The sequence below is a fragment of the Aotus nancymaae genome, unplaced genomic scaffold (assembly GCF_030222135.1).
Source record: "Aotus nancymaae isolate 86718 unplaced genomic scaffold, 86718_ANA_hifiasm-v0.15.2.pri h1tg000015l_1, whole genome shotgun sequence".
Taxonomy (NCBI): domain Eukaryota; kingdom Metazoa; phylum Chordata; class Mammalia; order Primates; family Aotidae; genus Aotus; species Aotus nancymaae.
Window position 1 is genome coordinate 1,200,400 of NW_026988427.1, and position 19,544 is coordinate 1,219,943.

At 40.6% G+C, this 19,544-nt stretch overlaps 1 protein-coding gene across 2 annotated transcripts in view; it reads left to right on the forward strand.

Moving 5' to 3' along the window:
- The window catches only part of DOCK2 (dedicator of cytokinesis 2), a 437,527-nt gene that overhangs the window by 184,576 nt on the left and 233,407 nt on the right, over nt 1-19,544 (forward strand). For both annotated transcript variants that reach the window (XM_064376547.1, XM_064376548.1), the window contains exon 27: nt 12,958-13,053. In XM_064376547.1, the coding sequence (XP_064232617.1) occupies nt 12,958-13,053 (96 nt within the window). The remainder of the gene's footprint in view (nt 1-12,957; nt 13,054-19,544) is intronic.

Consider the following 19,544-nt stretch of genomic DNA (forward strand, 5'->3'; position numbering starts at 1 on the left):
GAACCTGGTTATGGATTTATTTGTATATATGGAAAATCCCCAGCTTGTTCTAAAAATGCAGCCATGGTTATAGACCACTGAAGCAGATGCTTAGATAATGCTTCTAGAGGTATTGGACTATAACAGATATTAACCTGGCCATCTCGTGTTTTGGTAGGGCAGGGGGTTGGAGAGGAGCTGCAACCTGCTGTTTAGGCAGATTCTCAAGGATCTCAGTTCACTCCAGGCTGCAGAAACCTGGGAGTAGATGACTACTTCTAGATGCTGCATACTTATCTGAAAAACAAAACAAACAAACAAACAAACAAAAAACAACTTTAATGTACTCTCGGGAATAAACACGTGGATTTGCTTCAAGATGACTTGGTTATACTAACCAACTAAGCTAGGCTGTCACTGGTGAGAATGGAAAGTGACTGAGCGTTCATAGAACAGCTTTCCTACTCACCAGCTTGTTGGGGAAGGATCAGAGCTATGGATTAAAAGTGGGGGCACTGAGTGTGTTACAGAAACTGGAAAATGAGGTGGCCATCTTTCTATCCACCACCAGAAACTGTAGATCAAATTGGGAAATTTGGAATAAATCAAGGAAAATAAATGAGTTCTCCCTTGCCCAAATTTATTGTAGTTGTATCGGTGGGTCTGAGAGATTTAGTGGAGGGAGAGGGAGCACACAGCCTGAGCTTTACAGGAAGAGCTTGGGATGATGGTGTGAGAAATGTGGTAGAACTTTAAAAATGTTGAAATCATTGGTGTTGGTGATAATTGGAAAACAGTAAAAACAAACAAAAACCAACACACATGCTTTTTCAACATTAAAACCGAGGCACATACTCTGTCGGGGGTGGGATTGAGAGAGAGTGAATCCATATTTCTCAAGATGAGGAGAAAAGCCCTTGTTCTAGGAGGCAGTGATTTTGCCAGCAGCATGGAGAAGGGCACACCCTGTCTCTTGTTTATTTTTTATTTATACAGATGGGTTTCTGGGGAGGGTTTTGATTGTATCCAATCTGAACTGACAAAAGCAACCCTGATGTCTGTGTAACTGCATGCGTCTATCAGGATACAGATTCACTCCTTAGATCTATTGGTCTTTTCTGGCCAATTCTGTTGCATTTTAGATTGACATACTTCCTCTGTCCTTTCTTAGCAAAGGAAAAGAGGTTCAAGGGTGAGATTTTAAAACCTCCCATTGCTAGTAATTTTTCTAAAGTTTCTGGTAGAATTAATCCCTAAGCAGACCGGTCAGTGAGAGTGGGCTCTGAATTCTGGCTGAGGCACAGGATACTGTATGTTTCATGAGATTGGCTTCCCAGCTTGGTTTTGTGCCTGCCTAACTTGGAAGGGATTTGTAGGAAGAGTCCATTTTGAAAAATGAGGGTAGTAGAGTTTTGATTTAGGGAAACCCTGCTGAGGAAACTATATCAGTCATCACTGAATGAGCTTTTGATGTCTATGTTCTCCCTCTGGAGGGTGGTGGGATGATTAAGGGTATTTTCACTGTAGGAAGGATAGCAGGTTGTATATATTTTTTGGTTTCTCTCATTCTCTGTCAAAGAACCCTTTAGTCTTTTGTATATGGTCAAGCTGCGTTGTCAGTACAATTGAAGAAAGCTGTGCCAAGAAGCTTCCAGATTCTTTATTCTAGCTCCATCCCCTCCTCTAAGAACCTTTCCTTTCTCTCTGCAACAGTTACGTGACATCTCCTATTGACCTTTCTAATTAATCAGTTAATTAAAAGAAACTTACATCAGCTTAATAAAATCATGGTGGTTACTTATTCTGTGACAGGTACCTGTGCTAGGTGGTGAACACAAAATAGTGACACAGACCTAACCTCTGTCCTCAAGGAACACAACAGTGATTCACAATCTATTTGTTTAACAGTGTAAGGGGGGCAGATTGCAGTGAATATGTTAAGACTTTCTACTTCAGAGCAGCTTATAGTCCAGTATTTTAATGCTGTCATTCAGGGCTGGTGATGATGCAGAGGCATAAAGCAAAAAAGGAAACAGATGAGAAACACTAACTTGCCACTGGATGGGGGAGGAGGGAGAGGGAAGTCATGGAGAGAGGGAGGGAACTGATCATGAAGTTGGGAAATGAAGGGGTTGAAGCCACATCTGGGATGGCTTTCTGGATAAACAGTTGCAAAGATTTTCACCACCATGGAGTCCTTTTCTTATCCTACACCCGTGGATGCATGTTTTAAAATACATTGTCTCTCAAACAAGCAGCATGTGTTAAACATTAAATAATTTTGTTACTCATTTAAAATAATTAATACTATATAAATATCATTCAGGATTTTCTGACCAGCAGAGTTAAACAGGTTGCCTACCTAGAGTTTATCTTATTCTCATTCAAACAAGGAATCTTGGCATTTCCGTTAGCCCATGCAGTAATACTGAAGATAAGTGAATGTGCAATTTCTGTTAAGCTTTTCTAAATATTGCAAATAGCTCATATACCCTCCTTTCTGCAGTAGAAACCTTACCTGAGACCATTGCTACAGGGCCATTTGTTCATGTAGTTTAACATTCACTTAAGCTTTGAAAGTTTGCACATCAGGACAGTGTACGTACAGAACCCAGGGCCTATGACTTTATTGGCTCAGCATGTTGGTTAATTGACATTAAAGTATTAAACACATATCAAAGTTGAAATAAATAATTGCTTAAGTAACGGTTTAGAAAATGAACAGTATATTAGCTAGTCAACTACAACTTGACAGTTTTGCAATTGTATTTACATTGTATTTATTTGGGGAGGTTTTTTCTTTTTAATATCTTTGACACATGATATGAGATGGGGGCCTTCAAAAGTCACGTTGTCTAGAGCCTGCTCCTTTGTGTAAAGAGCTCCAAGAAAGGAGGCTGAGTGGTATAACTTAAGATCTAAAAGCAGATGACCCTGTTCTTCCTGGAGAGTAGACTGGAGATGCAGTTTCCTTGGGCAAGGCATATCTGCTATCTCCTATTCTATTGTGTGGATAAGCCAGCATCTATATAATAGGATTCCTAATTTGGGGATTTATCTTGCTTGTTACATTGGGTATTAGACATAATACCATATTGCTATAAATCGCTGCACACAGTGCAAGAGCCTTGCAACCAAAAAGACATGAGAGCAGATCCAGCTCCAGCGCCTACAGGTCTGAGACTCTGGATAAGTTGCATAAACCTTTAGATTTCCTCATTTGTAACGTGAGAAGAACCAAGGTAACAGATTTATAAGGTTATTCAATGAATTAAATTAGGTGGCTCATGTAAAGCACTTATCATAATGGCTGGCATATATTAAGTGTTCAATAAATATTGAATGATAATAATAATTAGAATGAATCTAATTTTACATCTTAAAATGGGGTAATACTTATCCCCGGGGTTCTTGTCAAGACTCATTGAGATATTGAACACAAAGCACACAGCCCATTGCCCAGCACATAGTAAGAATTCAACAGATGTTAGCTTTGTTCTTTATATTTTTTGTACCCCATAAATGTTTCCTGTTTGGAAGAACAAAATAGTAAAGTGAAGCATATCTGAGGCATATCTTCATAAGTGTCTCCAACCAGCCTTTATTTATCAGCATTAAGATATTGAACTTACAGACTTTGGGAGGTTTAATCTTTTCTGCTCTAGCCTGCAGGTTCCAGTATATTTTAATAAAAACCCTTGCAAAGCAACTTACAGGATCTAAATAAAAACAATGTTTTGCTTAATGAGTTGGTTTCATAGTTGTGCCTTTTAGAAGAATGTTAGCCCATCGATGTTACTTTGCAGTGCTATTCTGTCCATTTAGTAATCTTGGCAACAGTTATCCAGCTCGTGAGATCCAAGGTTACGTCTATAGCCAAGCATGGGGTGGGAGACCTGCTGGGGGTGGGGAAGGAGGAGAGCCATTCCCACAGCAGCCTGACATCTCTGAACACAGGGCTTCCTGGGTGTATATCACGGGGATGCATCCACTCTGTCTCCTATGGATGTGATTCCTTAGGATTGCAGTCTGACTTTCATTTCTTTCCAATGGAGAAAGAGTTCTATTTTCTTTATTATATAGGTGATTATGAACATTTGCAACAAAACATAGCAAGGAAAATTATCCCTTTAACCTCACCTCTGTCCCTCTTCCCTCCTACTCAGTGATAACATTGTTAATGGTTTGCCATGCATTTTTTTCGCAGACTTTCTGGACTTAGAAAATACATTTTCAAAAAAAAAACCGGTCTATATTACATATGATGCTCTGTCTCTTTTTACTGAACAGATTAAGGATATATTTTCAGGTCAAGATCTATCTACCTTCTCCTCCATTCTGTGAATAAACCATCATGTACGTAATAGGATTCCTGATTTGACCACATTTATCTTGCTTGCTGTGTTTAGATATTATAAACAATGCAATATGCTACAAGCAGCTGTGCACACAACTGTTTGTCTTATGATGTTCTTCGGACAGATTTACAGATTGATTTATCATCTGCAAAGTGCTGCCACATCCATTCATTTATGTGATCTGAAGAGGTGGAGGCAGAGGCAGTCACAAGCCTGGACTGGAGTCAGGCAGGCCTGGGCTGGAACTTGGGTTAGCAGACCACAGCCAAGTACTTCACTTCACTCATCTCTAAATCTGGAATCACAGAAGTATTTCTCTCATTTTATCTGTGCTTGCAAGATTCCTTAAGTTAATGTATGTAAAATACTTAGGAAAGTACATGCCACATAGTAAAAACTTAAAAGATATTAGCTCTCAGTGTTGGAATTAGCTATGGTTCCTCAAAACAATTCTGATATTTTGGATGGCAGTGCATCCAATATACAGATGAAGAAACTTGAGGCTCAGAGAGGCAACATGGGTCGAGGTCAGTGACCAGCAAGGGAAGAGCATAGTTAATGGCAACTTCATAGTCTCTGTGCAAGGAGAGACTTTTCTTGCAGAGCACTTTTCATAATACTGAAAGAAGTTGCCCGAGAAGTTGGAGAGGGCCAAAAGCACCATTCCGTTGTGCCACCAACACTACACTTCTTATCATGGAAGGAGCACGTAATTAGGCAGAAATGAGCTTGGGTTCAGGTTTGGTCATCTATGAATGGAACATTCTTGGGCAAGTTAACTAAACCTCTCTAATTCTCGAGTTGTGTATCTGGGACTTCAGTGGACTTCATGTTTTATGTCAAGTCTATATGCACAGTTCCTAGCGTATGATAAGACTTTGAAATTTGTGTTAACAGCAGTGTCAGAATTAGAGCCCACATCTTCCTTTTCTTTTTACTGTGTCCTTCTGCCACCAACACCAACCCTCATCTTCTAGAGAAGGCTAAGACAAAGTGTAAGACGTGCATGACAACATGAAGGCATTTCCCAAGCCCCACCTGGGAAATGGGGTGGAGAGGCTCACCCAGTGTGTAGGGAGAAGCAGAGATGATGTGATTCAGCAATGCCACCCACCCCACCGTGTTGACCCTGCCTCCCCTTTGCTGTGCTGTTTCTGTCCCTGGCGCCTCTGAGGCTTGCTTTACACAATGAGATGTCCATGCAGTAAAATATTTCAGGATAGAAACCAGTTCAAACAGGAAGAAAGAACACAGCACTAAACCTAGAATGCATGCAAAAATCACATTCCCTCTAGCGGCCAAAGGGAGAGAGTGTGTGTGACCCTACTGTAGATGATAGCTATTACTATATTTCAAAGTTAGATATTTTCTTTCTGGGTTTGTGGTACCTTCAAGATAAGAAAGAAATGGAAAAGATCTCTTTCATAGAACATAGAATAGAAAAAAACAAAACAAAACAGTAGCAGCCATAGATTGCAGCTGTTTTTACTGTAAGAATATGCATTATTTCTCTTTTGATTAAAAGAAATAAAGTAGGCCTTTGGATTTTACTCTGTAGCTGTGACCTTGTGATCTTCGTCTTAGTATTGAAAAGGCCTAAAGACAAAGCAGGCAGAGGAGGTGAGATTGTCCTTGGCATGAACACAGGGCCAAGGCTACCTGTGTGCTGGAGTGGAGGAAGCAGTGGCCCCCAAAATGTTCATCAGAATAAGTCCTTTATTCTAGCTCTGACAACATTTCCTGTCACATGTCACTGGTCATATTACCTTATGCAAACCCCTTCCTACAGCTGAAGTTTTTCTTTCTGTAAAATTAGGGTTTGCACTCTCTTTTTGAAACCTTAGACATTTACATGACACAGTAATATTTTTAAAAATGTATCATTATCAAGTGTAGGTTTAATATTTTTAATGAAATTGCCTCACTTCTAAATATTTAAACATGAAAAGTTTAGGGTAGAATTCCATATAAAGATGGTAAATTAAAATAGCTACCTAATTCCTCCCTCTTGAAAAACCTCCTAAAAAAAGTAAAAGGATTTCTTTGAAAGAAAGGTAGGGATCATATGGAAAGTTAGTACATGACTTAGCAGACCTGAGGAGAGTATTTTATAAGCCAGCAGTGGAGGACCCTGAGGACTATCCCATCTAAAACACAGTTTCAGGAAATGGTAGCACCAGGTGCCCCTGCAAGTCAGGGTGACGGAAAGGAGCTCAAATAAGGAGGATCAATTGAGAACCTGTTCCAGAAACAGTCTGGCTCCATGCAGCTGAGTCACTGAAGGTGTATTCAATAAAGAAGAAAAAGAAGAAATAATAGAGGACATCTGGCCTAGGAGATGCCAGACAAAATTGAGGGTCGCCATACCTTACTCAAAAGCAGATTTCAATCAAAGTATGCATCCTGGAGGCTAAAACCTCCAGCGTTTTCCTCCCACTCAGTTCCTAGAGTGCTGGTGGCCAGGCCTTAACTCATCACGCAGGGATCAGACAATTCTTATTTGTGAAATCCAAGAAGTCCAGGAAGAAAGACTTGTATATATTGATAATGGCATCTCTCCACCTAAATGTCCCAACCAGATCACCCTGCAGTAAGCTCACAGACCACAGGCCCTACTCATATGCTAAGTTGGTGATCACTTTAGGATCACGTGCACTGAAATGAGAACATAGCCCCAAGGATTAAAGAGAACTAAGGAGCAATGCTCACGTAGAAGAGAGAGTGCAAAACAAGCAAACAGAAGCAAAGTGACTTGGAGGACACAGACTCTGTGAGGCAAAGCAAACTTTAGAAAATAGGCAGAGAGAACTCTGAAAAATAGCAGAAGAGACCATAGTAAATTAAGAGCTAGTATTTAAAAAAACTAAACATTTAGAGAACTAAAAGGAATCTTGGATTTTTCCAAATTGCTTTTTCTTGGAGGGGGAAGGCAGGAAATGAGGAGTGTGCGAGAAATGGGAATCCATCATAGTTTAACTTGGATAAGAATGGTATTTGCATATTTGAAATACTTTAAATAATAAATATTGATCAAAGCAAAATTATACCACAAGTATATGGGAGGAAGGAGAAATGGGAAGGATGCATGAGCCTGATGGGACAGGGGAGAAAAAGTGAAATGCTTGTATTTTTTTTTTTTTTGAGATGGAGTCTCGCTCTGTTGCCCAGGCTGGAGTGCAATAGTGTAATCTCTGCTCACTGCAACCTCCATGTCCTGGAATCAAGCCATTCTCTTGTCTCAGCATCTCAAGTAGCTGAGACTATAGGCATGTGCCATCATGCTCAACTAATTTTTATATTTTTAGTAGGGATGGGGTTTCACCATGTTGGCCAGGCTGGTCTTGAACTCCTGAGCTCTGGTGATCAACCTGCCTCAGCCTCCAAAAGTGCTGGGATTACTGGCATGAGTCACTGTGCCCAGCCAAAATGTTTGCTTTTTATGGTGGACAGTTAATAGACAATGCCAAAAAGTGTAATGAAATGCTTAAATGAGAAGTAACATAAGCATGTTATTGGCGTCATGTTCATAAATGCCAAAATAACAATTACAACAGCTTAAAGGGGTACAAAAGTTGCGCTAGCAAAGGGATCATTAGAGACTGCTGTAGTTTGTTTGTTTGTTTTGGGGTTTGATGTTTTTCTCTTTTTTGAGACAGGGTCTCACTCCCCGTCGCCCATCCTGGAGTGCAGTGGTATGATCACAGCTCACTGCAGCCTCAACTTCCTGGGTACAAGCCTGCCTCAGCATCCCCAGTAGCTGGGACTATAAGCATGCATCGCCATGCCAGGCTAATTTTTTATATGCTTAGTAGAGATGGGATTTCGCCATGTTGTCTAAGCTAGTCTTGAACTCCTGGGCTCAAGCAATCTTCCCGCCTTGGTCTCCCAAAGTACTGGGATTATAGGCATGAGCCACTGTGCCCTGCCTGTTTTCTTTTTAAATGAAGCTTGGAGAATTTTTAGAACTATATACATTTATAACTTTGATAAAAATAAAATTTTCTACCAAAACTATAAGTAGCATCATTTGTGTAAAAGTAGATTTCTCAAATTATTAAAAATATCATCCAGTGTAATTAGACACTGAGCACATCAAAGTTTTATTTAACTGATAAACCAGGGAACAAGCTGAACAACAAAAACCTTGTTTAAAAGTATTCATGTTTCTTGATTTTTTTTGTGAGAGAAGAGATGTTTGTATAAAATTGTCATTAGGTATAAAACAGGTAAATTTTCTACAGAGCAATAAAACTGAGTTTTAGCAAAGCCACAAACATTACATTTAATCATTTTTCTGCAAGTTAACTACTAATTCTGCAAGGTTATAAAATTTCTAGTTTCTAATCAGTTGTGGATGGTTAATCAAACAAAGTTATATTCCAGAGAGGGTAAAAGGACCTTCGGTGGGGTTTTTCCAAATGTTCTATTAAAAAAGTCATGCAATCCTAATTTTGCTTTATTTCCAAGTTTTGGAGCTTTTTCTTGCACACTTGCCATAAGTACAACCAACTTCAGAAAATAAACACAATAAAACAAAACAATGTTATTAAGTTCTAGTAGATGCCGTTTGCTGCCTGCTCTGACCTTCCTCCAAAGTCTGCCTCCGAAGACTTTCCTCTTTGTTAGAAAAGGGGTTTTACAAGAACTAAAGAGGTGTTAAAAACATATAATCACAAAAGGGAGATTTTTCTACTAGGTATCATGAGAAGTGTTGAAAGAAAAATGAAAAAATGCCGCATTTTTCATATAATTTGGTTTAGTGTTATGAAATGCTGTGTCCATTGTTACTTAAAATATTCTCATATTTGGTTTGCTCTGTTATTCTAGAAATGCAGCAGGAGATCAGTAATTTTGTATTGCATTCTTCAAAGTCCTAGGACTGGCCTAGGGCCAAGAGTGAGTCAAGAAGATAGTGCTTAGCTTCCTTAGCCCCCGACCCTGCCTGGTCCCCATCCACTCCCAACTCACCTTCTGCTGTGTTATGTAATGGGCTCTGCATAAGGCTTCATTTAAAGTCCCTTCCAGATACCATAGCCTATAATTATTAAAAGAAAAAAATCACTACAATTTGCAGTGTGTTTAGGTTGGATGGATTAATTTCTTTGCCAAGGCCATAATGGGAAGACTGATTTTGTCATTTCAATTACAAGCCACCGTTTAGTTCGAGCCCGGGAGATACTTTCCTAGTGTCTCCCTCCACTTGCCTGGCACTGGAGCAATTAACAGTGGGTGATTTGTGGCTGCACTTTTACTGCTTAGCACAGGTTTATCATCTTGAAAGTTTTCCATTTGCATATATGCTATACATTCTTTGGGTGACATTTCGATATCACCCAGAGTTTAGATTATACATTGCCTTGTACAGCACTTTCTGCTACGTGCTGGGAATCTGCAAGCCCAGCCAGAGTGTGGATGCAAACCAAGGGGAATGTGAGTTGCAGCCACCACTTACTGAGAGCTTGCTGTATTCCAACCCCCGGTATCGAGGGCTTTACCTGCATTACCTTATTTATTCCTCAAACCAGTAATCTTGAAGTTGCTATTATTTGCCACATATTATAAACAAAGAAATAGAAACTCAGAGAGGAAAAGCAATTTGCCCAAGGTCACCCAGCTCAAATGAGCAGAATTGGGATTCAAACTCAAGTATCTCTAATCTCAAAACATTCTGCTATACAACCTCCCAATACTGGGAGCTTTCAGAGTGAAATGAATTGAATTTGACAGTTTTCTACTTTTAAATACCAAACTTCCTGAGCAGTCTAATTGCTGCTCTTTGGACTAAGAAGAAATGTCTATTTAAAAGAAGCAAGGAGCAGGAGGTCAAGAAAGGGGGTTTTCATATCTCTATTCACAAGGGAAGCGATGCAATCCTGGAAAAAAATAGCATCAAAATGAAAACCATTATATAAATTTGATGAATTTGCAAAGGAATGCAGAGAAGATAAGGGAATAGGAATACATAGCATTGAAGATTTTATAAAAGGCAGAGAAAAGATCAAAAGTCACTGAAGGAGTTCGAAGTTGATCCAATCAAAGGCAGAGTCTATCCATCTAGAGATGGAAGGAGGAGGATGAAATCTCCAAGTAGCCACGAGAAATCTATCATCGTGTTCCAGTCTGCCTGGGTAAGTTTGGGTAAGGAGAATACTCTGGAGACGGGCTGCTGGGTTGAATCCTTTCTCCCTTACTTCCTCACTGGATGACCCTAGACAAGTTACTTAACCACTCTGGCTTCAGTTTCTTCATCTGAACAATGAAGAGAGTAATGTTGCTTATCTTGATGCGAGAGGAGGTAAAGTGTTTAGCAGAGTGCCGGGCATTTAGGAAGCACTAAAGACTGTCAGCTGTGGTTGTTGTTATAACCATGAACATCATGTTCACGTAATATAAGAAATAGGAGATTATAAATCAGGGGAGATGCTGTTAAACCATGGCTTGGAGAAATAAAGGAGAAGGAAATCAGAAGAGAAGTTCACCTTTGGGCCAGAAATATGGGGAGATCTGTCTTCCCTGCCCTTGAGCCTCAGGAGTAGAAAGGGCTGTTGGTAGGGAGAGACCAGTCAGTCTCCAGCAGAGACTGAGGTCTGGCTGCACTGGATGAAGCAAGGGAACTTGTTTCTGTAAAATTCTCTAACAAAAGCTGCATGGCAGAGGTTCTGTTGGTGGCTTCACAGGGCTAGAGAGTCTGGCAGTAGCCAAAGTGACAAATAAGTGAGTCTGAGGTGGAAAGAGAAACCTCTGGGTTATTCATCTTTGGATGCCAAAAGTCACTGAATGTTATTGGGAGGGGAGGACGTTTTTTAATAAGCACATTTCCTTTCTTTTTCTGGCCCTACCCCAACTGCAAATCTACTTCCCTTTCACTGTATAACCAACTCCCTGCAATTCCTCACATTAAGGGACAAAACCACATTAAGTTTAATGCAGTAAAGCTTGCTGATGTCCTTGTAAATGAGCATAAGTGGTCATGCACGTTTTCAGCCACCATCGATTTAGCACTTTCTTTATGTCAGGCTCTGGCTAGGTCCTGGAGACACAAGGCTGTTCCCAAGCCCCCATCTCCAGAGCTAAACGGCATGTCGCATCATGGTTCTCAACCATCAGAATAACACACCTAAAATTCAGAAATTGCTGATGGCCAGGCTCTCTCTCAGACTATAGCACCTCCAGCAGAGGACCCGGGTTTATGTTTTTCCAGAATTGCACATGTCATTTTTATGTCCACATCAACCTTGAGAGAACATTCTACATTTTTGTAGATGAGATAATTGAGGCTCAGAGAAGTTAAGTGATAAGTGAGGTTGCACAGCTGGCAAGTACAACATTGAACCTCAGACCCAGAGCTTCTGAACTTAAGATCCCAAGGCCTTTCCACTTGGCCATGGCCATCCTCTTGTATGCATGGTATGCAACTCTGTGCCTAAATGCTCTGCTGGTGAAATGATCCAAGATATAGGTGAATATGCTTGAAACCCTTGCCTACTACAGCAAAAGCTCAAAAAGGATCAGCAAATCCTATAGAAAGTTTAGGGAACTGTATTTAAAGTGGGCACAACCCAATACCTGTTACAACCTGACTCACTGTAAATTTCCACCTGAAGTAGATAATGTGACTTCTAATATACAAGCACTGTGTGGTTACCATTATGTAACCCTAGTTTCCATTATATAACTCCAGTCCTGGGGCTCCAGAAACACTGCCTCCTCGATTTGTCCTTCTAGCCTTGAAGTGACAGTGGTTTCCTTCTGTGGCTTACTCTAAGTTACCTTGTTTGGTGTGTTCGGATTTCCATTACCTGTATAACCAATTCCCTGCATTAAATTTCCTCCTTATTCTAGCTTAGATCCTATTAGACAGATGAAGAAACCAAGGATTAGAAAAGTTAATATAACTGTATTGGTCTGTTCTTGCACTGTTAAAAAGAAATACCTGAGACTGGGTAATTTATAAAGAAGAAAGGTTTACTTGGCTTATGATTCCACAGGCTATATAGGAAGCATGATAACTGGCATCTGTGGGGCTTCTGGGGAGGCCTTGGGAAACTTTTACTCATGGTAGAAGGCAAAGCAGAAGCAGGCATCTTCACATGGCCAGAGCTGGAGGAAGAGAAAGAGGGAGGAAGTTGCCACATGCTTTTCAACAACCAAATCTCATGAGAACTCACTGTCATGATGATAGCATCGAGGGGGATGGTGTTAAACCATGAGAATCCACTGCCATGATCCAATCACCTTCTACCAGGCCCCACCTCCAACATTGGGGATGATGATTTGACATGAGATTTTACCAGAGACACAGATCCAAATCATATAATAACTTAACCAATGCAGTACTAACTCTTGTCAGAGTTAGTATTCTAGCTCCAAAGTTCCTGATTCCAAAGCCTAAGTTAAGCCATTTTAACTTATATTTAAGGTGACTAGTGGAATTTCTTATGCCCAGTGCAGGTGGTGATGGCGATGGAGATATGACGATGACAATGATGATGATGATAATGGCAGTGGTGGTGTTGGTGATGGTGTTGAAGATCACCATGTCTGACCACTCTTGTCTGTGTCCTTTGGCCAATTGTGCAGATACAGTGTCCTGGTTATCACACAGATGTCTCTGTTACAGGCCTTCACCTATCACCACATCCAGGAGATCATGGTCCAGCTGCTGCGGACAGTGAACCGGACAGTCATCACCATGGGCCGGGATCATGTTCTGATCGTGAGTAGATTATTTCTTCTTGTCAGATGTTGCAAACTCTTCAGCAACTACAAATGGATTTTCTGGAAGGGCAGATCACATCAAACTCCCAGCACTGATCATTGCTTTGTTTTGGAGTACAAGGATCAGATTTTTCCTATCTGAGTTGGGAGGATGTAAGAATTAACTCAAGTAGTTGAAATAAAATAAGGCTTAGGACTTGTCTAGTTGAGTGTACCAGTGCTAAGTTGAGTACACTGGCAAAGGTGGACTATCACTGCTGAAGATAGAGAGAGCAGCTTTTCATAAGTGAACAAGGTGGAACATCCCAGATGCATGTCCACTAGGAACCTTTTCCTCTGGCCTACATTAAAGTGGTACCCAGTCTCAGGGTCCTGTGAGCTTGGTTTCCTAAGGGACTTTATTGTGTGTTAACTCTGCCCATAGATACCAGTTATTTAAGTTCATTGCTACATTTTGAGCTATTTGTCTGCATAAACACTATGTTCTGAAGATCAGGAAATTTCTGCCCCATTATCTGATCAATTTCCCTCTCTAGACACAGAACCCAGCTTGAACCCTTTAACCTCTGCCTGTAGTGCTTTAAACCATGGACCCAAAATTCAGATGCTTACAGGGGCCAATCACGAACATAAATAAATATGCCCAACCATGTCACTTCTCTGCTCAAACCTGCCAGTGGTTTTCCATCTAATAAAATCCAAACCATTGCCAGGCCTGAAATGCCCCTGTCCCATACTCATTTACTTATATGTTTCTCCCACATAAAAAACATGATGGATGTGCTGTTTCCCTTTCTTTGAGTCAGATATCACCTGATCATAGAGGCTTCCCTTCTCTGAACACCCTGTCTACAATTCTCAGCTCCTCTCCATCCTCTAAAAATCATACCTACCTTCTTTATTTTTCTCATTACTTATAATCAGAAATACATATTATCTTATTTGGTTATTGTCTGGCTATCCTCATGAGAATATGAGTTCCAGGAAAGTAAGCATATTTTTCTGTTTTGTCATTGCTATGTCTCTAGGTCCTACAACAGCACTTGGCATATAGCAGGTGCTCAGAAAATACTTCTGAATGAATAAATGCATGATGTGTACCAGGCAGGGACTCTAATGTGTAAAAGAGGCTGAGGGCTACTTAGCCCTGACCGGTTGATACCACATGGGATTGCGCCATATAGTTGCTAGAATTCCCAATGATTCAAGAGAAACTGAAAATTTCCATGTTTTATGTGAAATTTTCTGATATTTAAATGTTGGCAGTTCATTTAAAAAATAATGTTTATAAACACTTTGTGACTTTCAAACAGCTGGATTCTCTTCAGAAAGCCACCCTGACATTCCTGCTTTACACTGGTACAGTGTGAGCCAGGCTTGGGGGTGTTGAATGACAATATACTATAATCCCGCTTCAGGGATGCAGAACATAGGGTACCGAGTATCATTCCAACAGTAGCTGGGGAAGGAGTTGATCCCTCAGAACAACCTAGTGTAACAATCTTCTTTTCACCCATTCGGTTCTCTCTCTTCATGCCTATGCATGTTTACTTAATGTGTGTTAATGTACATTAAAGAAGTGGTGACGTCCATGGAGAGCATCAGTGGTGCCAGGTACTCTTTGTGTTTTTGGGCCAAAGAGCCATGTAAACTGGTCTTTGTCATTTGTGTCACTTACCATCCTTCCACCTTTGAAGTATCACCTTTTTTATTTTTTATTTTTTTGAGACGGAGTCTCGCTCTGTCGCCCAGGCTGGAGTGCAATGGCATGATCTCGGCTCACTGACAACCTTCGCCTCCTGGGTTGAAGTGATTGTCCTGCTTCAGCTTCCCGAGTAGCTGGGACTACAGATGTGTGCCAGCATGCCCAGTTAATATTTGTATTTTTAGTAGAGGTGGGGTTTCACTGTTCAAGACCACACTGGTCTCAAACTCCTGACCTCAAGTGAGGCATTTTATAACCTCCCTATTGTTTATTCTTTCTCTTTGGAGTAAAAAAAAAGTGATCATCAATCCATTTGACTCATTCTGTACGTAGCAGGCTCTTAACTCCCTTTCCTATAGAACAGTGATTCTTTAAAGCAGGGCCTTGGTCATAGGAAGCACCAAATAAGTGCTGCGTATTATTATTTTTCTTTCTATCTGGTAGAGTGAGGCTCTCTGTCCTATTGCTTTGTCAACACAGGCGAGTGATCACTCAGTATTGCCAGTTCTGTGAGCTTTTATTTGATGCTCTGCTTTTGTGGCTGGCTTTTCTAATACACATTCCTCACTGTTGCCCCATCAGTCTTTACCAGGACACTGCCCTCTCTGGAATGTTCAGTAGCTCCCTGCTGCCTACAAAATTAAGTCATAAATGCATTAGCCCAATCATTTTCAGCTTCTGTGAGCCGATCTGGTCACAACCACATTTTTCAGTCTTTTCATCAATTTTTCTCCATCCAAATATCCAGCCAAAATGGATGTCTGGATATTGCCCAAACATGCTGGCACTTTCTTACTTTCAGGCTTAGCCTCTTCTTTCTTTGCCTGAAATTCCTTCTTGTACCTTTCAATATGTTGAAATCCTACCTAGTTTTCTAGGTCCAGCACAAATCTGAGCCCTTATGAAGCTGCTCTAGCTGGAACTACCCCCTCTTCTAAATCACCAAGCTCTATTTACCATTTTTTTTTTTTTTTGAGATGGAGTTTCGCTCTTGTTACCCAGGCTGGAGTGCAATGGCGTGATCTCGGCTCACCACAACCTCTGCCTCCTGGGTTCAGGCAATTCTCCTGCCTCAGCCTCCTGAGTAGCTGGGATTACAGGCATGCACCACCGTGCCCAGCTAATTTTTTTGTATTTTTAGTAGAGACAGGGTTTCACCATGTTGACCAGGATGGTCTTGATCTCTTGACCTCGTGATCCACCACCTCGGCCTCCCAAAGTGCTGGGATTACAGGCTTGAGCCACCGCGCCCAGCCTATTTACCTTTTATTAATTTTATTGAGATATAGTTTATACATTTTAAAATTTAACCATTGAAAGTATTAATTTTGACGAGTTTTAGAAAATTTATAGTTATGCAACCATCACCATAATTCAGTTTAGAGTACTTCTTTTACTCTCCAGAGCTCCATTTGTGGTCACTTTCTTTCCCTCCTCTTTCCAACCCTAAGCAACCACTAATCTACTTTTCGTCTCCATAGATTGCCTTTTCTGGGGAATTTTATATAAATGAGGCCATGCAATTTGGGGTCATTTGTGTGTGTCTTCTTTCCTTAGCATACTGTTTTTGAGGTTTGTCCATATTTTAGGACATATCAGTACTTCATTTCTTTTTATTGATGAATAATGTTACATTATATGAGCATGCCACAGTCACTAGTGGATTCTCCAGTCACTAGTGGATAGATACTTGGATTGTTTTTAACTTTTGACTATTATAAATAATATTTCTTTGAACATTCAGAAACAGGTTTTGACTTCTCTTGGGTAGAAATTTAGGAATGGAATTGCTGGCGCATATGGGAAGTGCATGTTTAACTTTAGAAGAAACTGCCAACCTGTTTTCCATCATAGCTATAATGAGAAAAACCTGGAATTATATATTCTAAAAAACATTCCCTGAAACTAAAAGGGAGCCAAGAGATTAAAGAATGACTCGGACTAGTTCAGTTTGACGAGTAAATAGGTTTATTATGACTTACATACAAGGTACTCTTGGATGGCGGCAGGACAGCTTTAGAGATCAGCACTGCCTCCCATCCCTAAGCTGCTTGTAAGCTAATTTTCTGATGCTCTGCCTACTGTGTGTGTGCGATGGGGCTCTTTTCCTTGGTATATTCTTAGTTACCCTCTGGGATGTTTGGGTTCTCAGGGACACCTGCTCCTCGGCTAGGCACCTTGGCCTCGGCTCACTGCCCAGCCTTTAAACATAAGCAGAGGACATACACCCCTAAGTAACCCAGTGGGTGACCCATCGCACTGTGTGGCTGTACCACTTCATATTCCCACCAGCAGTGTTTAAGGTTTTGTTTACCCACATTCCTACCAACTCTAAGTATTGTCAGTCCTTTGGATTATAACAATCCTAATGGTATGTCACTGTGGTTTTAATTTTCATTTTCCCAATGATGAATGATATTGAGCACATTTTCATGTACTCTGCCTCTTTTTTTTCTTTGAGTCATTTTTATCTGTGAACTTGTCACAGCTCCTGTCTTAGACTGTAAGACTTTAAAGCTTGTGCCTATTTATGAAATAAATGGAGTAATAATAGATCTTCCTCATAGAGTTTCGGTGTAAATTAAATCATATAATACAGGATAAGCATTTGCACGTGTGCTTCTTATGCCTAGTATTCATTTATTTATTCCATCAGCAGTTTATGAGAACCTCTTAGATACTCAGCACAAAGACTCAGAAATGAGTTAGGTGTGGTCTGTGCCCTGAAGAAAATCAGACCTCTTCTGATGTGATGTCTCTCAGGCATCTCAAACGCACTGTGCCCCAAACACAACTCATTGCCAGCTCCCTGAAGGCCACTCCACACTCCACCTGAATTCAGGACCTCAGTTTATGGGACTGCCCTCCTAGATCCCGAGTTACCCTTGCCCCTGCCTCTCTCTCACCTGTCTGCCACTTCCAGTCACGCACCAAGTCCTGCTGCTTTCAGCCCACCTGTCCCCACTCCCTCCCCACTTGGGGCTGGACAAGCCACCCTGCCTCTATCCCTTACCCCATGTTCTCCAAGGCCCTGTACATGCTTAGATCACTGTGCTCATTGTGCTTACGACATTGTAAAGTGATTCTCTATTTGTAGGCTCCACCCACATTTTGTGGAACTCCCCCCACCAGGTCAGGCACCCTGTTTTACTCACTGCTTTATCCTCAACACCCAGCAGGGTGCCTGGCATGTGGTGTATACCTGTTTGTTGAGCAAATGAAGGCACTAATGAAATGAAATGAGTGAATTAGTGAAATACTCCCTGAAAATGCTGTCAATTCCTACCTTCATATTCTTGTATGTGCTTTCCCCTCAGATTGCTTTTCCTTATTCAACAAATATGTTTTCTAAATATGGGAATCCACATTTCAGGGAGTAAGGAATTGCCTGTTCAGACTTTCTGGCTCATCCTCGAAGCCTTGCAGAGGTTGTAAGTTGCAAGCTGTGTCATTAGTCTCAATGACTCTGGAGTTTGCTAGTGTAATTGCCATGCTAAGAGTGCTGAGAGGGGAGAGCCAGAGACCTGTGGCAAGCATACCTCACTAGGAGCAGAAATGTACCTGAAATAAAAGAGAGCAACAAACAAGGTTTTTTTAAGATATAGCTTCATTTTCATAAAAAGAGCCTTTCCAGCAATTCCTGGAATAGAAATATCTCCTCCAAATTAAAGAAAGTGGTGTTGGAAAGTAATTATTCAGGGGTCAAGAGTCCCTGTCTTAGCACTAAAGGCCCCAATCTAATTTTGAATTGAAATTTGACAAGGAGGAGAGATCCCCATTTTACCCATCACTTTTAATTTTCCAGATATGATTTTTATTGGTTAGTTTCCATTGCTTGGGAATATTAATCAATATTTGTGGTAAACACCACACATGTCAAGGACTTTTGAAATCCCCAGAGGGCCCCAAATGGGTATAGGATGGCTGGTTGCAACTCTCATTCTTATATGGGTTTAGTGACATTTTTTTTTTTCTTATTTTCAGGTATAGGAACATTGCAATAAAAGGTTTTAGCCATTAAAATCACAGGAACCATGGGGCTAGGATGGATTGCTTCTTGGGCTCAGTGCTTTGCAATGACCATTCCTAAGAAAAACTTGGAATTATATATTTTCTATAGATCACTCCCCTGAGCAATGAATTGTTGGTGACAAGTGAGCAAAAGGGAATTTTGCAAAAACAAAAAGCAAATGACTTTTACATGACTAGTACCCTTTCATACTTTCTTTGCCACAGTCTAATTTGTCAGGTAACTTCTTATTTACTTAAGTCCTAAGGAATTGGGCTTCGGTGCTGAGAAAGGGAGCATGCTATTTTAGAAATACACACATACACACACACACACACACACACACACTTTTATTTCAATGTTTGGGGTACAAGTGGTTTTTTGTTACATGGATGAATTATATAGTGGTGAATTCTGAGATTTTAGTGAACCCATCATCTGAGTAGTGTGCATTGTACTTAATATGTAGTTTTTTTATTCCTAGCCTCCCTTCCACCCTCCCCTTTCTGAGTCTCCAGAGTCCATTCTGTTACTCTGCATATCTTGCATACTCATGGCTTAGCTCCCACTTATAAGTGAGAACATACATTTTTTGGTTTTTCATCTTGTGTTACTTCACTTAGAATAATGGCTTCCAGCTCCATCCATGTTGTGGCAAAAGACATTATTTCATTCCTTTTAATGGCTGAGTAGTAGTCCATGGTGCATATATCACACATTTTCTTGATCCACTCATTAGCTGATGGGCACATAGGTTGGTTCCACACGTTGACAG